The sequence below is a fragment of the Passer montanus genome, unplaced genomic scaffold (genome assembly GCF_014805655.1).
Source record: "Passer montanus isolate IOZ18808 unplaced genomic scaffold, ASM1480565v1 scaffold45, whole genome shotgun sequence".
Taxonomy (NCBI): Eukaryota; Metazoa; Chordata; class Aves; order Passeriformes; family Passeridae; genus Passer; species Passer montanus.
Genome location: NW_024369373.1, coordinates 10,302,408 through 10,315,994, shown reverse-complemented (window position 1 = coordinate 10,315,994; position 13,587 = coordinate 10,302,408). Strand labels below are relative to the sequence as shown.

General features: G+C 48.4%; 2 protein-coding genes across 4 annotated transcripts in view; one reads left to right on the top strand and one right to left on the bottom strand.

The window, feature by feature from the left end:
• ZNF423 (zinc finger protein 423) overlaps positions 1–3,704 on the bottom strand; it is a 226,971-nt gene extending 223,267 nt beyond the window's left edge. For 2 of the 3 annotated variants that reach the window (XM_039721421.1, XM_039721422.1), the window contains exon 1: positions 2,750–3,546. In XM_039721421.1, the coding sequence (XP_039577355.1) occupies positions 2,750–2,789 (40 nt within the window). In that variant the 5' untranslated portion in view covers positions 2,790–3,546. Of the gene's footprint in view, positions 1–2,749; positions 3,547–3,567 lie in introns of those variants that run through there. The other variant, XM_039721420.1, reaches the window with a different exon arrangement.
• LOC120508171 (zinc finger X-linked protein ZXDB-like) lies at positions 3,699–13,267 on the top strand. The gene is made up of 2 exons (XM_039721550.1): positions 3,699–3,757; positions 12,029–13,267. The coding sequence occupies exon 2, from the start codon at positions 12,410–12,412 to the stop codon at positions 13,265–13,267; it is 858 nt and encodes a 285-aa protein (XP_039577484.1). The 5' UTR covers positions 3,699–3,757; positions 12,029–12,409.
• Positions 13,268–13,587: the final 320 nt, after the last annotated feature.

Below are 13,587 nucleotides of genomic sequence, written 5' to 3'. Positions count from 1 at the left end.
TATAAGGTTAGTATCTTCAAGTTTGCACAAACTAATGGTCAAAACAAATCAGTGAATTGTATTGCAAATCATAAATCCCATGTCAGGGGGAAGCCCAGGGCTACTGCTGGAGTTACAGCTGCAGGAATTACTCTAAGTTTCTGCCAGGCTGAACCTGAGACCTCACAATACAGCACAGGGGCCACCTGACCTGCAGCTGTGCTGGCATCCACTTTGGGTTCGCTATCACTTCATTTGCAATAAGCGCATCTAAGACTTGTCAACATGCGATACTTCTGTCAAAGTCAATCACTTCTTTAAAGTCAGCATTGCTCCCACTTAAAGAGCAGGCAACTTGCTTTTTGCATGCAGAATAATCCCTTTCATCACAGGCACAGACTGATCCTATTTTAGTGCATAATCTTTCTGAATGAAAAAGGATACACAAATCTTGTAGTGGTTAATAAATAGCAAAGCTGCTATACAAAGTGAAATAAAAGATGGAAAAGAGAAAAATGTTAAATTATTTTAAGTACTAAATGCCACACATATATCCACGTAATTTATGCTTGTTTTCTTCTCAGTTGAATTGGGAAACCTATGACCTCAGAGTGCCTTTATTTATTACATCTCAATTATTTCCATGGAAACGTGTACTGTGGCAATCTACTGGGTTGCCAGCTCCCTAGACCACAAAATGTATACAACGGACTTTTTACAAGCAGAAGATATGGGTGAATAGAAAGAAATGAAGAATTTCTTTATCCTACATACACATATGAGCTGCCTCCTATTATCCAGAATTTCACCCAGATTCAGCTCATTCTTAGACTCCCCGTTAGGCAGCTCAAACTAAGACCTGTAATTTACATCCAGTTTTTGCTGAAGCTGGAAACATTTTTTTGTGCCTAGAGACCTCAGAAATATTTATAATCTTTAAAAACTCAGCTTCACCCAGCTCACTATTGCAAAGACCTTCTAGATTTTTCTGCATTACAGGGATAATGTTTCTCAGCTATGACTTGCCAGTAAGCTACCTACTTTAATTCATAAAAAGTGATCATATAAATAGTGATCAGTTCTGTATCAGAATTAGAGTGAAAATTTCATTATAAAGTATCAACCACTTGCAAGAGCTATTGAAGCCTAAAAGTAATGAAGAAGAAAACAAAAGAGTAATTAATGGTAAATATCTAACATTGTATGTCACAAGACGTCAAGGTTTACTAACTGAGCTTCTAGAGTAAACACTGTTTGCACTGGCACAGAACTATTTCCTGAATGTTAAATGTGCCACTTTAGCACAGGAAAATATTTTAAACTCCAGAGGCCTGGCCACTAAATGTGATCCCTTCATCTGAGAGAAGTCGTGACCCAAGGCCTGCTCCACTGCTCTCAAACTGCGATTCTTTTCGTTTCAAACAATGTATTTCAGAGCATCCCCTAGAAATAGTTCTATCTCTGCCCTTTCTTCTGCCCAGAGACTGTAACATTCATCTACCAATTACTGAAGCAGCTCCTTTAGCAGATTGTCCGGGATTGCGGAGGGTCACAACGCCACGCTGCAAACCTGCCCCACAGCACAATGCTAAAAGGTGCTCTTAGTTTGGGGAAAAATTATTAAGAGAGTTGTACAAAGATAAGGACCGACTTTACAAAAACTTGATAAACATCTGAAGCACATACAACTTACACTGCAATCATCTATTAAAGAATGGATTTCACAAATAATATAAAATGGCCCTGGAAAGGGGGTGCAATTTGTTCTTTAGCGGGTCGATTAACTGCACACTAATTTTGTTCACTTACGAGTTATTTAATTACAAAATCTTTGGACTTTTTGTTTCATCTTCTGGGCATCCAAAGTTCTGATCCTTTTGTGCTTCTACAACAAAGCCACCGGTCCACTGAGTTTGCGACTTCTGCTTTGTGCAGAGGACAATAAAACCTTCCCCTACATCAGCTAACCTCCTCGTGGCTGGGAGCGAAAGGCTTCGGGAATCACGCTTTCTCTCTCGCACCCATTCACTTAAAAGTCAAAAAGCTGGCAATGCGTGCAGTGCGGCGCGGGGCCGGTCCCGGCCCTCCCTTTACGTTTCTCCAGCAGCTGTTTTCTTACGGAGGTAAACAGGAGGTTTTAAACACCGCTTCGCTGGGCACGGAGAAAAATACGCATAGTTTAATGTCTAACCTTTACTCATAAAGCCGTTACTAAATTTGGCCATTGTTTCTTCAAGCCCAAGCAAATTCTTAACCCCTACCTATCAAATCGGGTTTAATTCTCCCCTTCTTTCACCACCCTTACGCGCATTGGACAGAAGGAGCAAACAGACGGCGCTACTATTCCCAATCATAAAGGAACATTAATTTCGGGCTAACTGGCTAAAACACGAGTGAGCTCATTCCTCCCTTCCTCGGCCCGCCGATGCGCCACCGCAACCGAGCATCACCGCGAAACTTTCCTCCCTCCCCGCCTCAACGATGCCACCGGCTCCTTTCATCAATTATCGCGACACGTGTCGCCGGCCAGCCTCGGCCGGCCCCGCGCTGCCCACACAACCCCGGGACGGACGGCGGGCGGGCGGATGCCCTGCGCAGGGACACGCCGTCGGTTCCGGGGGGGTCTCCGCCACCAGCAGCCCGTACCGGGGGGGGATTCGCAATCCCCGCCAAGCCGGGCCCCGGCCCTGATTGGCCGCGTCGCGGCGGCGGAGGCGGCTGCCCGGGGCCGGGCGGCGGCGGCGGCGGGGGCCGACGGAGGATGCCTTACCTTTCACCGAGCGGGGCTTGGCTTGCTTCCTCCTGGACATGTCCGGGCGCCGCGGCTCGTCCTCCTCCTCCTCGTCTTCCTCCTGTCCCTTCCTTCTCTTCCTCTCCCTGCCTTCTCTCTCGCCCCCCCGCCCCCCGCACCTCCAAACTTTGCGAGGCGAAGCGGCAGCAGCGGGATCGATTATTTGATTTTCTCACTTCTTTCGCCTGTTGCAATGCGGCAAGTTCAACTCCTCTTTCCACCCCCTCGGGCACCTTCCCCCGGGAGAAAAAAAAAATTAAAAAAAAAAGAAAGAAAGAAAAAAGAAGAAAAATCGCGGGCGCAACAGTTGCAATATTTTTTTTCCTTCTTATTTTTTGTTTGGGTTTTTTGTTTTTTGTTTTTGTTTTTTTTTTGTTCCTTCCTTCCCTCCCCCCCCCTTGGATGTGCAAATTCTACCGACGCAAAGAGAGCCCGGCCCGCGCCCCCACCCGCCTTTTTGTTCTCTTTAAAGTTTGCAGGCGCCCTGCGGATCAGTCCGGCTCGCACTTTCGGAATAATAATTTTTTTTAAAAGGAGAAAAAAAAAAAAAAAGAGAAAAAAAAAAAAAGCAGCAGAGCCCTGTGCGGGGTCCCTGGCTACGGGGTGGGGGAGGGAGCGCGGCGAAAACTCAGTGTCTAAACCCACGAGGAGCTCCGGCCCCGGCAATCCGGGGCGCTCCGGGGGTGCGACCTTGTTGCGATTTTCCTAAATCCTCCCTCGGCCGCGCTCGGCCCCCTCCCTCCCTCTCTGCCCGCTCGCCCCCGGCTGCCTCTCCCTTGCTCGCCCCCGCCGCTGACCGGGGAGGGCGACGAGTCCTTTTTTATGCTGGCGGCGGGGGCCGAGGGGCGGCCGCCCCGTGTCCCCGGCGCGGCGCGGCCGGCCGTGCGCGGCGCGGAGCTGGAGCTGGGCGGGCGGGCGGGTGGGCTCCCCGCGGCCGGCCGCGCTCGCCGCCGCCTTCCCCTGCACGCACGCACTTCGCGGAACAAGGTAAGTGCTTCTTTGCATCGATGCCGGGGCCGCTAGCTGCCTCCATGGGTTATTCGCTGGAAGGTGGCACCGCTCCTGCCTTCATTGCTGCCGCTGCTGCCGCTGCTGCCCTGGGTTTTTATTTTCTTTAGCTCTCGCCAGCCTCCCTCTCTTTTCTTTGTCCTGGCTCCTTTTCCTCCTCCTGATCTTGCTGCTGGGGCTGCAGTGCAGACACACATAATAAAGCCAGGCTTGGCTGGAAATGTAGCTGAGTCCCAGCAGGAGGATGTGAGGAGTGGAGTCCCGGCGGGGGAGCGCTCTGATCCCGTAGGGAGCCCCGCGCAGCCTGCGCCGATCAGACGGAGAGAGAGCCAACAGCACCGAGCCATGGACGGCCCGGGAAATACAGCGGCCGCCCGCAAAACGCGGACCGCCGCCGCGGACCGGACTCGCGGCCGCGCGGAGCCGCCGCCCCCCCTCCCCCCCGCCCCGTCGGGNCGGCCCAGCCCGCGCTGAGTGCCCGGCCCGCCGAGCGCAGCCCCGCGCACTCGGGCCGGGCCGCGCCGCCCTTGCTCTGCACCGGGGCGGGGGCACTGAAATCCCCCCCGAGCGCCAAGGGCTCCGCGGCCGCGGGGAAAGGCGCGGGCGGTTTTTAACACGCACACACACACACATACACACACACCCCTCCGCTCCCTGTTTGTGCAGAGCTGGGAGGGAGAGTTACTTTGCTCTGCCTCTCCCGAGGTGTTAAATTTAGCAGGACCTGGAGTTGCCCACTGGGAAGGCAGCTTCTAGAAAAATCTGAACTTGTCATCCCACGGAGCACTTGGTGCCAAGTTATGAATGAAATTACTCAAGAGAAACACTCCATCCCCATTTAGACAGGGTTTGTTCGTTTCGCGGAGCCTTAACTGCTGTGTAAGAACAAGGTGCATCCAGCACTTCATTCACTGTGCCCCAAGCAGCGCGTTAGGAATTGTCTTTCCAAGCATCCTCAGCCCGGCACATGATGGGCCATCACGAGAGCCAAGTCGTATATCTGGACGTGAAAAGAGAAGGTGTCCTGAGTGAAAGGAATGGGTTTTGCTGAGATCCTGTGAAAGCAGCCCTGGCAGAGGAAGGTGCTGAAGCCAGGCCCCAGGGCAGTGGAGAGGACGCAGCTCTGCCCAGCCTGCGGGCTCGCATCAAACGGGGTGCAGGGGGCTGGCTAAAGCCGCTGCTTTCTTGCTAGTGAGCTCCATCTGGAAAATATATTCCTTTTTTCTTTTTTCCTCACACAAAAAGAAACCCAAGCAACTCAGGAACGAGTTTGTCATTTAATCAGGTGAGTTCAGTATAGAACTGTAAAAATTTCCCTTAGTGCAGCATCACATTGTAGATGTTCAGTGCTGATTTTCTGTTTTCTTAAGGTTTGACAGAAACAATGGGGTTTATTAATGTCATGTTAATAACATTACAGTTCCCTCCTACTGTGTGATTCCAGATTACCACCACAGACTGGACATACAGTAAAAAGTGTTTCCTGTAATGCCCCTATAATCAAGGTATACTTCCTCCCCCCCACTGCACTATGTAGCAAATTGGGAGTTCAAAAAAGCATCCTGGAACAAGGGTGGATTGCTAAAGAGCCCATGGCCCCAATTCTGATTCCAATAAAAATGGGGATAACTCCAGCTGACACAGATTCACCACTATATAAACCAATGTGGTAGCAGTTTCTGTAAAGAAATAAGGAAAGTTCACAAGGAGAAAGTTGTGATACATATATGGTGAAAAACACAGGATCCTGGTAAATTTGGTCAGTGTGACCCTAGATTCATATCCATTCAGCATCAGAGTTGGATCGGGAACTGAATTACTTCTGTATCCTTGTCTTATTGGAGAGGCTTAATCCCCAGGCTATCAACTTGTTTCTGTTCTCTCACTGGCCCAATGAATATTTAATTATTCTTACAAAGCAGAACAGCTTCAGCAGGACAGATTCTCATCCCAGAATGTGCTGGCGGTTGGGCACTCTCAGAGGAGTTCAGAGACCCAAATTCAAATCCCCATGCAATCAAGCAAAGAGGGGATTTCAATCTTAGTTTTACACATTCCACTTGGCAAGTAATTCCCAAGCCCCATTGCCACCCCAAGCCCCTTTGCCATCCAGCCCTCTGTTCCCACATTTTCTACATTTTTTAAAAATAACTTTAAATCACACAATTAAAATGAACCAACTTTCCCCAATTTTTTAAATTCATCAGGAAATCTATAATTTTTTTTTTAACCTTTCCTGTTGCCAGAGAGCCAGTGAGAAGATTATTTGCACGGCCCTACCCTGTTCAGAGCAAGGTGAGGAGCCCTGGTCTGAGCATCCCCAGCCCCTCCCATAAAAGTAGTTCAACTTCTAGAGCTGTTGCAAAAGCAGCAACACCCTTAAAACCAGCATCTTCCATTGTGGCATCTTTTGAGAAATACCCAGTTTATAGCCAGTGATAAAGAAAGTGGGAAGGTAGGTTTGACAGAAAAAATTGATCTGTCTTTAAATGTAGCACACACAATTCATCCCTCCCTATTATCTTCAAACCCAGCAATACACAGATTTCCTCCAGGCCCTGCTCTGTAAGTACATCTCTGCTCCACAGAGTTTTCCAACATGTGCCTAAATGCTTTGCTGCTCTATTGTCACAACACATCATTTGTGCATCTCCTCCAGATATGGGTACATGGAGTTTATGTGGTCCCACAGCCACTCCTGAGCAAAGAAACCCCATAACCCTGCTGGGCCCCCCAGAGAAATGCAGAGTTCACCCATCCAGGGTCTCTTCCCAACACCAGAACTTAAACTCACATTGTCATTAAAATAGACACATTCCAAGAGCACTAATAACAAGGGAAGACTTCACAGGCTTTATTAAAATATTTAAAGCAAGTGACACCAGCCTGTGTGCTAATTTAATAAAAATACATTTAATAATTTAATTTAATTATGGTAATTTAAGAATGCAATAAAAATATATTTTGAATCTCTTATCAATCTTGTTCCCTCACAGATGCTTTTTCTTTTTATTCTGGGGAATTTTAATAAAAGCACAAAGCCGAGACTGCCGGAGTGCAGAGCTGTTCTCTCCGGGAGAGAACCAAGAGCCCTCCTGCAGCTCCGAATGACGTCCATGTCTCATCAGGTCGCTGGGACAATTTGGATGCCGGATTCTCTGCTTGTAACCCCTTTTGGGAATGTCATTGTTCTATATTATGCATGACACAGATCCTATACTACACACAACGCAGCTGCTGGTGAGAGGGAACTAGTCCTGAGACGCAGAGGAGCCCCCCGAGCTCAGCATGGCTTGTCTGAAAACAGGATTTGCTGGTGGAGGCATCCGCCACCTCCTCCGTCGGATTCGCCATCCAAGCCCCACGAGGCTGCCACGGAGGCACCGAGCCCTGATCTGTGGGGACATGGTGGTCCCTGCCCCTCCACTCACTGCCATGCTTCTCCTCAAAGACACCAGGGCTGGTTTCACTGCGCTCCTTTTCTGGGGAGACTGATACACTTGATTTTCATGCCAGCTAACTCAAGATGTTGATTTCATTTTGCTTTGCTTTCTTCTGCCACGTGCATGCACAGCAAACATAATTTTTAAAGTTTGATGACTTCCAGGAAGATGTTATCCATAACAATAGTGACATCTGAGATAGTCCCACCCTGGCAGCCTTATAAGAAACTGATTGGCCTTTCTCTAGAAAATGCAGGTGGGACTACCAGCCTCTCTACAGTTACAGATTTATTTGCATTCAATATTTAGATCAACCCGCTATACATTTCTAAATACAGAGAAATATTTTGAAAGAGTTTAAGAATCAATTTGCAAGTAAAAATGACACAGTTGTGTAAAGGCAAAAATACAAACTTCATAAAAGGGATGTTAAACAAGGACTATGGGAGTTAAGCACACAATGAATCAGTCCTGCTTTGAGAAAGCCAGCCTCAGTAAGGATTTAAACTTTCTGAAGTCAAAAAGAGGAGTATCCAACACACAAAAAGACTGAGAGGGTGATCACCCATTACCAGGGAGCAGAGGGAAGATCACCATAATTGTATAGCAGCCAGTAAGAGTCAACCTATAATAAAGAATATATGATATGAATAGACCTAATTAAGAGATGCTGCATAATATCAAAGAAATGTGGCAAAAGGCTCATGCCCCAGAAAAAGCCATACTGCACAATCTGATCAGACCGTACAGCTAAAAAGACCAGGCAAAATGGGAACTGAGCAGTGCCAAGACCTGGTATCCAAGGCACTTGTACCCTCAGCAGCCCTCAGCACGGCAGGAGCTGCTCTGCCTGTTTTGACAGAGCTGGGTGAGCACCTGAGCTCTCTGGATGTGCAAAGGAATACAGGCACATGCAGGAAACTATTAAAGGACTAGATTATTTCTTAAAAGAGATAATGTTTTCAAAGCACACAGCACAATGCAATCATTCAGCAGAGAGTCAAATGTCACAGTGGATACAGCTGCAAGACAGTGTCTCTCTTTATTTACAGTAAAATATGTCAAATAGGGAACACAAAGGCAGCGTCGGGATAAACATGGGGCTGGAGCACACAAAGGCAGGCAGCATCCGCAGCGCATCAGACAACCTGAATAAAAGCCCCGATTACAATACCAGCCCAGATTCTATGGTGCCTTTGAGTTAAAGACTAAACACTTTACATAAATAAATAACTGGCATCCCACATTTTAGTTATAAGCAAGGACTGACATAGCCTTAAATTTGGGCTACAGAGCAGCAGAAAGTTGAGGTGCTCCAGAGGGAGGATGTGCACAGAAAGGAAAGGCTTCACATGAAGGATCGGTGGTGTGTCTGCAGGCAGGGCACCTGAGTTCACACTTCGGGAAGTTACAGTGAAAAGTGATTGAGAAGTTATCAATGGCATTGAAAATGAAAGGGGAAATTTCACTGTGAAACACATTTTAGTACAAACAAGATTAGGAGCCTGCTGCATGTGCCAATATTAGTACCAATATTAGTATTCATACATCTCTAATAAGCACAGCGATTTCAAACTCTTTTTTTAGTTGTGTATGGCTCTTACTTCTATCAATTTTTTTTTTTTTTTTTTAGTTAAAGAAGTTACAATAGTCTGAAATAAAGATAGAGTAAGTGGTGCAGTTAGTGACATTTTTTGAAAAATACTATCGTACCCTGGAGCTGAATTTAGCTGAATATCACAAAATACCCATCTGTAGATGAATCATATACTTGCCCCCCTCCATAGTTACAGTAAAAGTCGTTACTGGTAATAGGGCTAAAGACTCAGATCCATGCAATGCCCTACAAATACAAGCAGGTATTCCATAGTTGACCAAGCAAAGTTTTTATTCATTTTGGCCTCTGTTGCAATTAGGTGAGAGAGTCAGGCAGAGGATCTGAACTTCCTGACAAAACCACCTTTAGCACAAAGAATTTTCCAGGCTCTGCATCTGCCTTTTGAGTATTTCTGTAATGATAACTTAGTGATAATGTTACTTAATAACTTAGGATATTTAGTATAAGAAAGTGTCACGTTTCCATATTTTTATCACAGCTCAGAGAAAAGTCTCTGTGATCCACATATTCTGTGTTCTTTTCATTCCTGTTGGTCGTGGTCTGTACTGCTGCTCAAAGGACATAAAGAATTAAAAATACATTATTCATTTGAATTAGTTCAAAGTGGGTGACGCCCTGGTGTAGGAAGGTGCTCGGTGGCTCTGGGGTGAGCTGGCCAGTGGAGGAATGTTACAGGTTCTCCAGCTGCTGGCTCCAGCACGGCCCCTGTCCCTCACCCTCTCCTTGATGTCAGCTCAGCTCTGCAAGCTCCGACAAGGCATTTCTGCAATGAGGATGGGTCACTGCATCTCTTTCCCCGTGAGAGTAGTTCACTGTGCCACTGAGACCCTTTCTTCCCAGGGTTGCGATCAAAGAGCTCATTCATTTTACCGGGCTTTGTTACTCGGGTGGAAGCTCCCCTTGTACTCAACAGGCATCTTCACTGCTCTGGCCAGCAGCGGTGGCAAAAGCCACCATATAGGATTTATAATTTTATTCACATCTTTGCCAGCATTGCTGACTAGGATGATGTTGAGATATGGAGAACGAAAGTAGTTTGAATGACAAGTGAAAAAGCTGCTGGAGAGGAAAGGCTCAGCAAGGGCAGCACCAGGAGCTCAGCGAGGGGTTCCAGGAGCTCCAGGGCAAAGCACGGCAGCAGCCTTCAAAGCTGTTCCTTCACCAGTACAAAGCCATTTAAGTGCACTCTTTAAGTTGAATGCCGTGTACTTTTACATAACTGAAGGAGAACAAATACCCCATTAGCAGATAATTAGCACTTGGACTCTGAATACTTGTTTAAGGTATTATGGATCGACCTCCAGAATTAGGAGTCATTCATGTCCCCCATATATTCAGGCATCCTTGTTTCTTTTTCTGATTATAAATGTCTGTGCCATGTATCTGTGTAATGTTTATGAGATGTTCAGAATTACACTCCAGAGACAGAAGATTTCTCTACCCAGAGAAAAGGTTTAGCAATGTTACTAGCTAATGGTGGGCACATCACTTTTCCTTCCACCTTGCAGTCACAAAGTCCCATTCATATTAGTCCGGGATCATCTCTCGAGGTGGATGGTGGATTTTCTCAGCCATTAAGCCCGGTCCCAGCAGGGGTTAGGAAGTGTTGTGAGGCCCTCGGGCAAACTCACCCCGGGAACTGGACCTGGCGGCACCCACACCATGGAAACTCTCAAAATGTGGTATCAAAGACTGCCAAAAACAACCAGGCAGCTGCCGTCTGGACCGGCTCCTATCGGGCGTCACAGAGCACCCTGTCTCCAGGGTCTGGACTCTTCGAAGCATTTTACATGGGTGGGCACAGCTTGTCTAAAAATTCATACGTTTCCAAAGGCTTCCACTCCACTGGTATTTTCACAATAAAATAACAAGGAGAAGTGATCTCTCCTCACCTCTGTTTCCTCATAAACCAAACAAAAATAATAGTCCTTGAGCACATTTCCAATCCTGCCAGCATTACTCAGCCATCTACTACTGCTGCAGTGTCTTTAAAAAGTGTGCACCAAGTAAAGATGCTTTGCATCAAAACCTTCTCACCCTCGAGATTGTCTCTGCCATGAAAACCATCGCTGACTGCTTTGGCAAGTAGTGGTACAAAGCCAGTGCTCACAACTGCAGTACAAAGTGTCCCAGCTCAGCCCGACATCCCTGTCCCAGGTGATGCTGCCTCTGTACCCTCAGAGCTGTTCACAGGCCCAGAAAAGCAAAATCCAAACAGCGGCTTCACATCAAACCAAGCAGCTTGAGGACAAGCAACCGAGCTGCTGCTGTCACCTCCTCTTCCAGCTCCTTCCCACTGAACCGAAGAAAAGAAAACTGAAACACAAATCAAGTCCCATTCTATAAAATTAATCATTTCCACTTGGTTCTTTTCTGTGCCTGCTTTCATTCTGTAATTACGCAAAAAGACACAACGTACTGCATGGTGCTATTGATTAGCAAACCCCACAGCTGCACAGGCAGACCTGCAGGCAGTTTTGAAAGAGGCATTTTAAAGAAAGTTTGTTCCTTAATACTAAGATATTTATGGTCCCCCTTCTGATTTGGTGTGATAATGTGGATGAGCTTGTGGTGGGGAGCAGGTGGCAGTGTGAGAACATGCAGTTTTTATTCCTGTAAAAAACTTCACAAGAAAGTCACATCTTCAATATTGAATAGGAAATTATTGAATAGAAAATTATCTCATTGCTATTGAATTATGATGCCAAAAACCCAGGGAAAAGATCTCATTCTCTATTAAATCCAGTAAGATTTGTCAAGTAGTTTCTATAGAATGTGCATAAGTTTCTTCAGACTTCTCTCAGTTTCATCTCTCCAGAGGGTTATGGAACGGTCAGAGGATATTTCCCTGTTATCAGCCAAATTGATGTTCTGTTTAAATCCTACGATTGGCAGTGTTTATTTTTCTCTTATTAGGACTCGTTTCGTAGATAGAAAGGAATAAGTCTTATCAGCAATAAGGCTTACAGCCAGCTGGGCAAAATAGGAGAGGCCATAGGGTGTTAAGAGAACTGGATTTGTTTATATTTATTTTTAGACTTTTATTTTTAAATCCTAATGCACATTTTTAAATGCATCGGTGCAAATTCTTAAAATACTTATAACAGTATCAACTTTAAAATATTGCACTGCTGTTTATTTGGTTATCTTGCTAGGTTGCTCAATACTATTGTTGTGTCCTCCAATCAGGCACCGAATGCCCAGGGCCCCGGTGTGTGGAATTTCCCAGAGGCGGGCACAAACATCCACGAGGGCAGCAGATGAGAAACTCCTGCTCCAGAAGCTTGCACGCTTCTCCGAGCAACCACCACTGCTGTCTGGGCGACCAGACTCCCGTGGACTGCCAGGGGGTTTCCCAGGTCGGCACTGCCATGAGGGTCCAGCTGGAAGGGCACGGCACGGCACGGCACGGCACGGCACGGCACGGCAGGAGCACCGCGGCAGTTCGAACATCGCCTCGCAGCCGCCGGGCACGGTGGGCGCTGCGAGGCCGGCTCTGGCGGCCTCAGTGGCGGCTGCAGGGCTGAGTGTTCCTGCCCGCAGATCCCGGGGGAACGTGATCCTAAAGTGATGGCCACTCTCGGGAGCCATCGCCACTCGGGGAACAACAGAATGTCAGGTCCTGACATGTCCTCTCGAGAGAAAAAGCACAGCTCCGTGTGGCCGCGCCGTGGGAAAGGAGCCCGCTGCCCCGTTCGGGAGCCCGCAGCCCTGGTGCCGTGCCCAGCTCGGGCGAGCAGCTCGGAGGGGCTCTCGGCGGCACAGCCGGGGCGCGGGGCCACGCTGGGAGCAGCTGGACAGGCCACGAATTCCTGCCGGCGGCCGGCCCGGCGGGGCATAGCAACGGGAGCCGGGGGAGGAACGGGAAGCAGCGGGAGCTGTGAGAAAGCGAGCGGCGCCGCGGGGCGAGGCGGGGGCCGGAGCGGGGGCGCGGAGGAGGAGGAGGCGGCAGGGGCGGCTCGGGCCCTCCCGCCGGGCACGGCTCCTCTCCGAAGGCCACCCAAAGCCGCCGGTTTGCGGCCGCCGGTTCGTGCCAGCGCGCCCCGGGCTCGGCCCCCAGAGCCGCCGCGACACGCACGGGCCGCGGGCGCTGCTGCCTCCCCCGCGCTGCCAGCCTTGGCACTCCCGGTGCCCCTCCAGCACTGCCTGCCCGCCCCTCACAGCGCCGCTGCCTCGGCCCAGGCTGCGGAGCGGCATCGCTCCCCCGGCCGCTTCCCCCAGGGCACTTCCCCCGGCTTTGGAAGTGCCCTGGGCCCGCGGTGGCTCCGCCGCTCGGTGCGCAGGGTCCAGCTCCCGAGGGGAGCCGGCCTGGCCGGGGGCCGGCATTGCGCAGCCTCTGGATTTCATGTCACAAAGGATGTTTTACTGCACGGGTTTGTTCTTCTGCATGAAGAAAACGTTAATCAAAATGCAGAGGAGACACAATAGCTGTACAGATACATTAAATATCTAGTTACTACGCAATAAATAATTAATAAAGTTAATCAATTTCACCATACTCTGGTCAAGTAATACCCTTACAACCAATCAATAGCAATAAGACATAACATTTGTATGAGCCTTCTCTTTGCTGTGTGATCATTAATAACCAACAGCTGAGCAGCCCCCATACGCAGGCCAGCTAAAACTTCAGGAAGTTTCAATTACATCAATGATTCTGCTTTTAGTTTGTGAAATGCTCCGGAGGTGTCCAGCATATCTTACAGGCATGTAGGCTGGGGTTTCCCAATGAATTTAGGGAAGCTAAA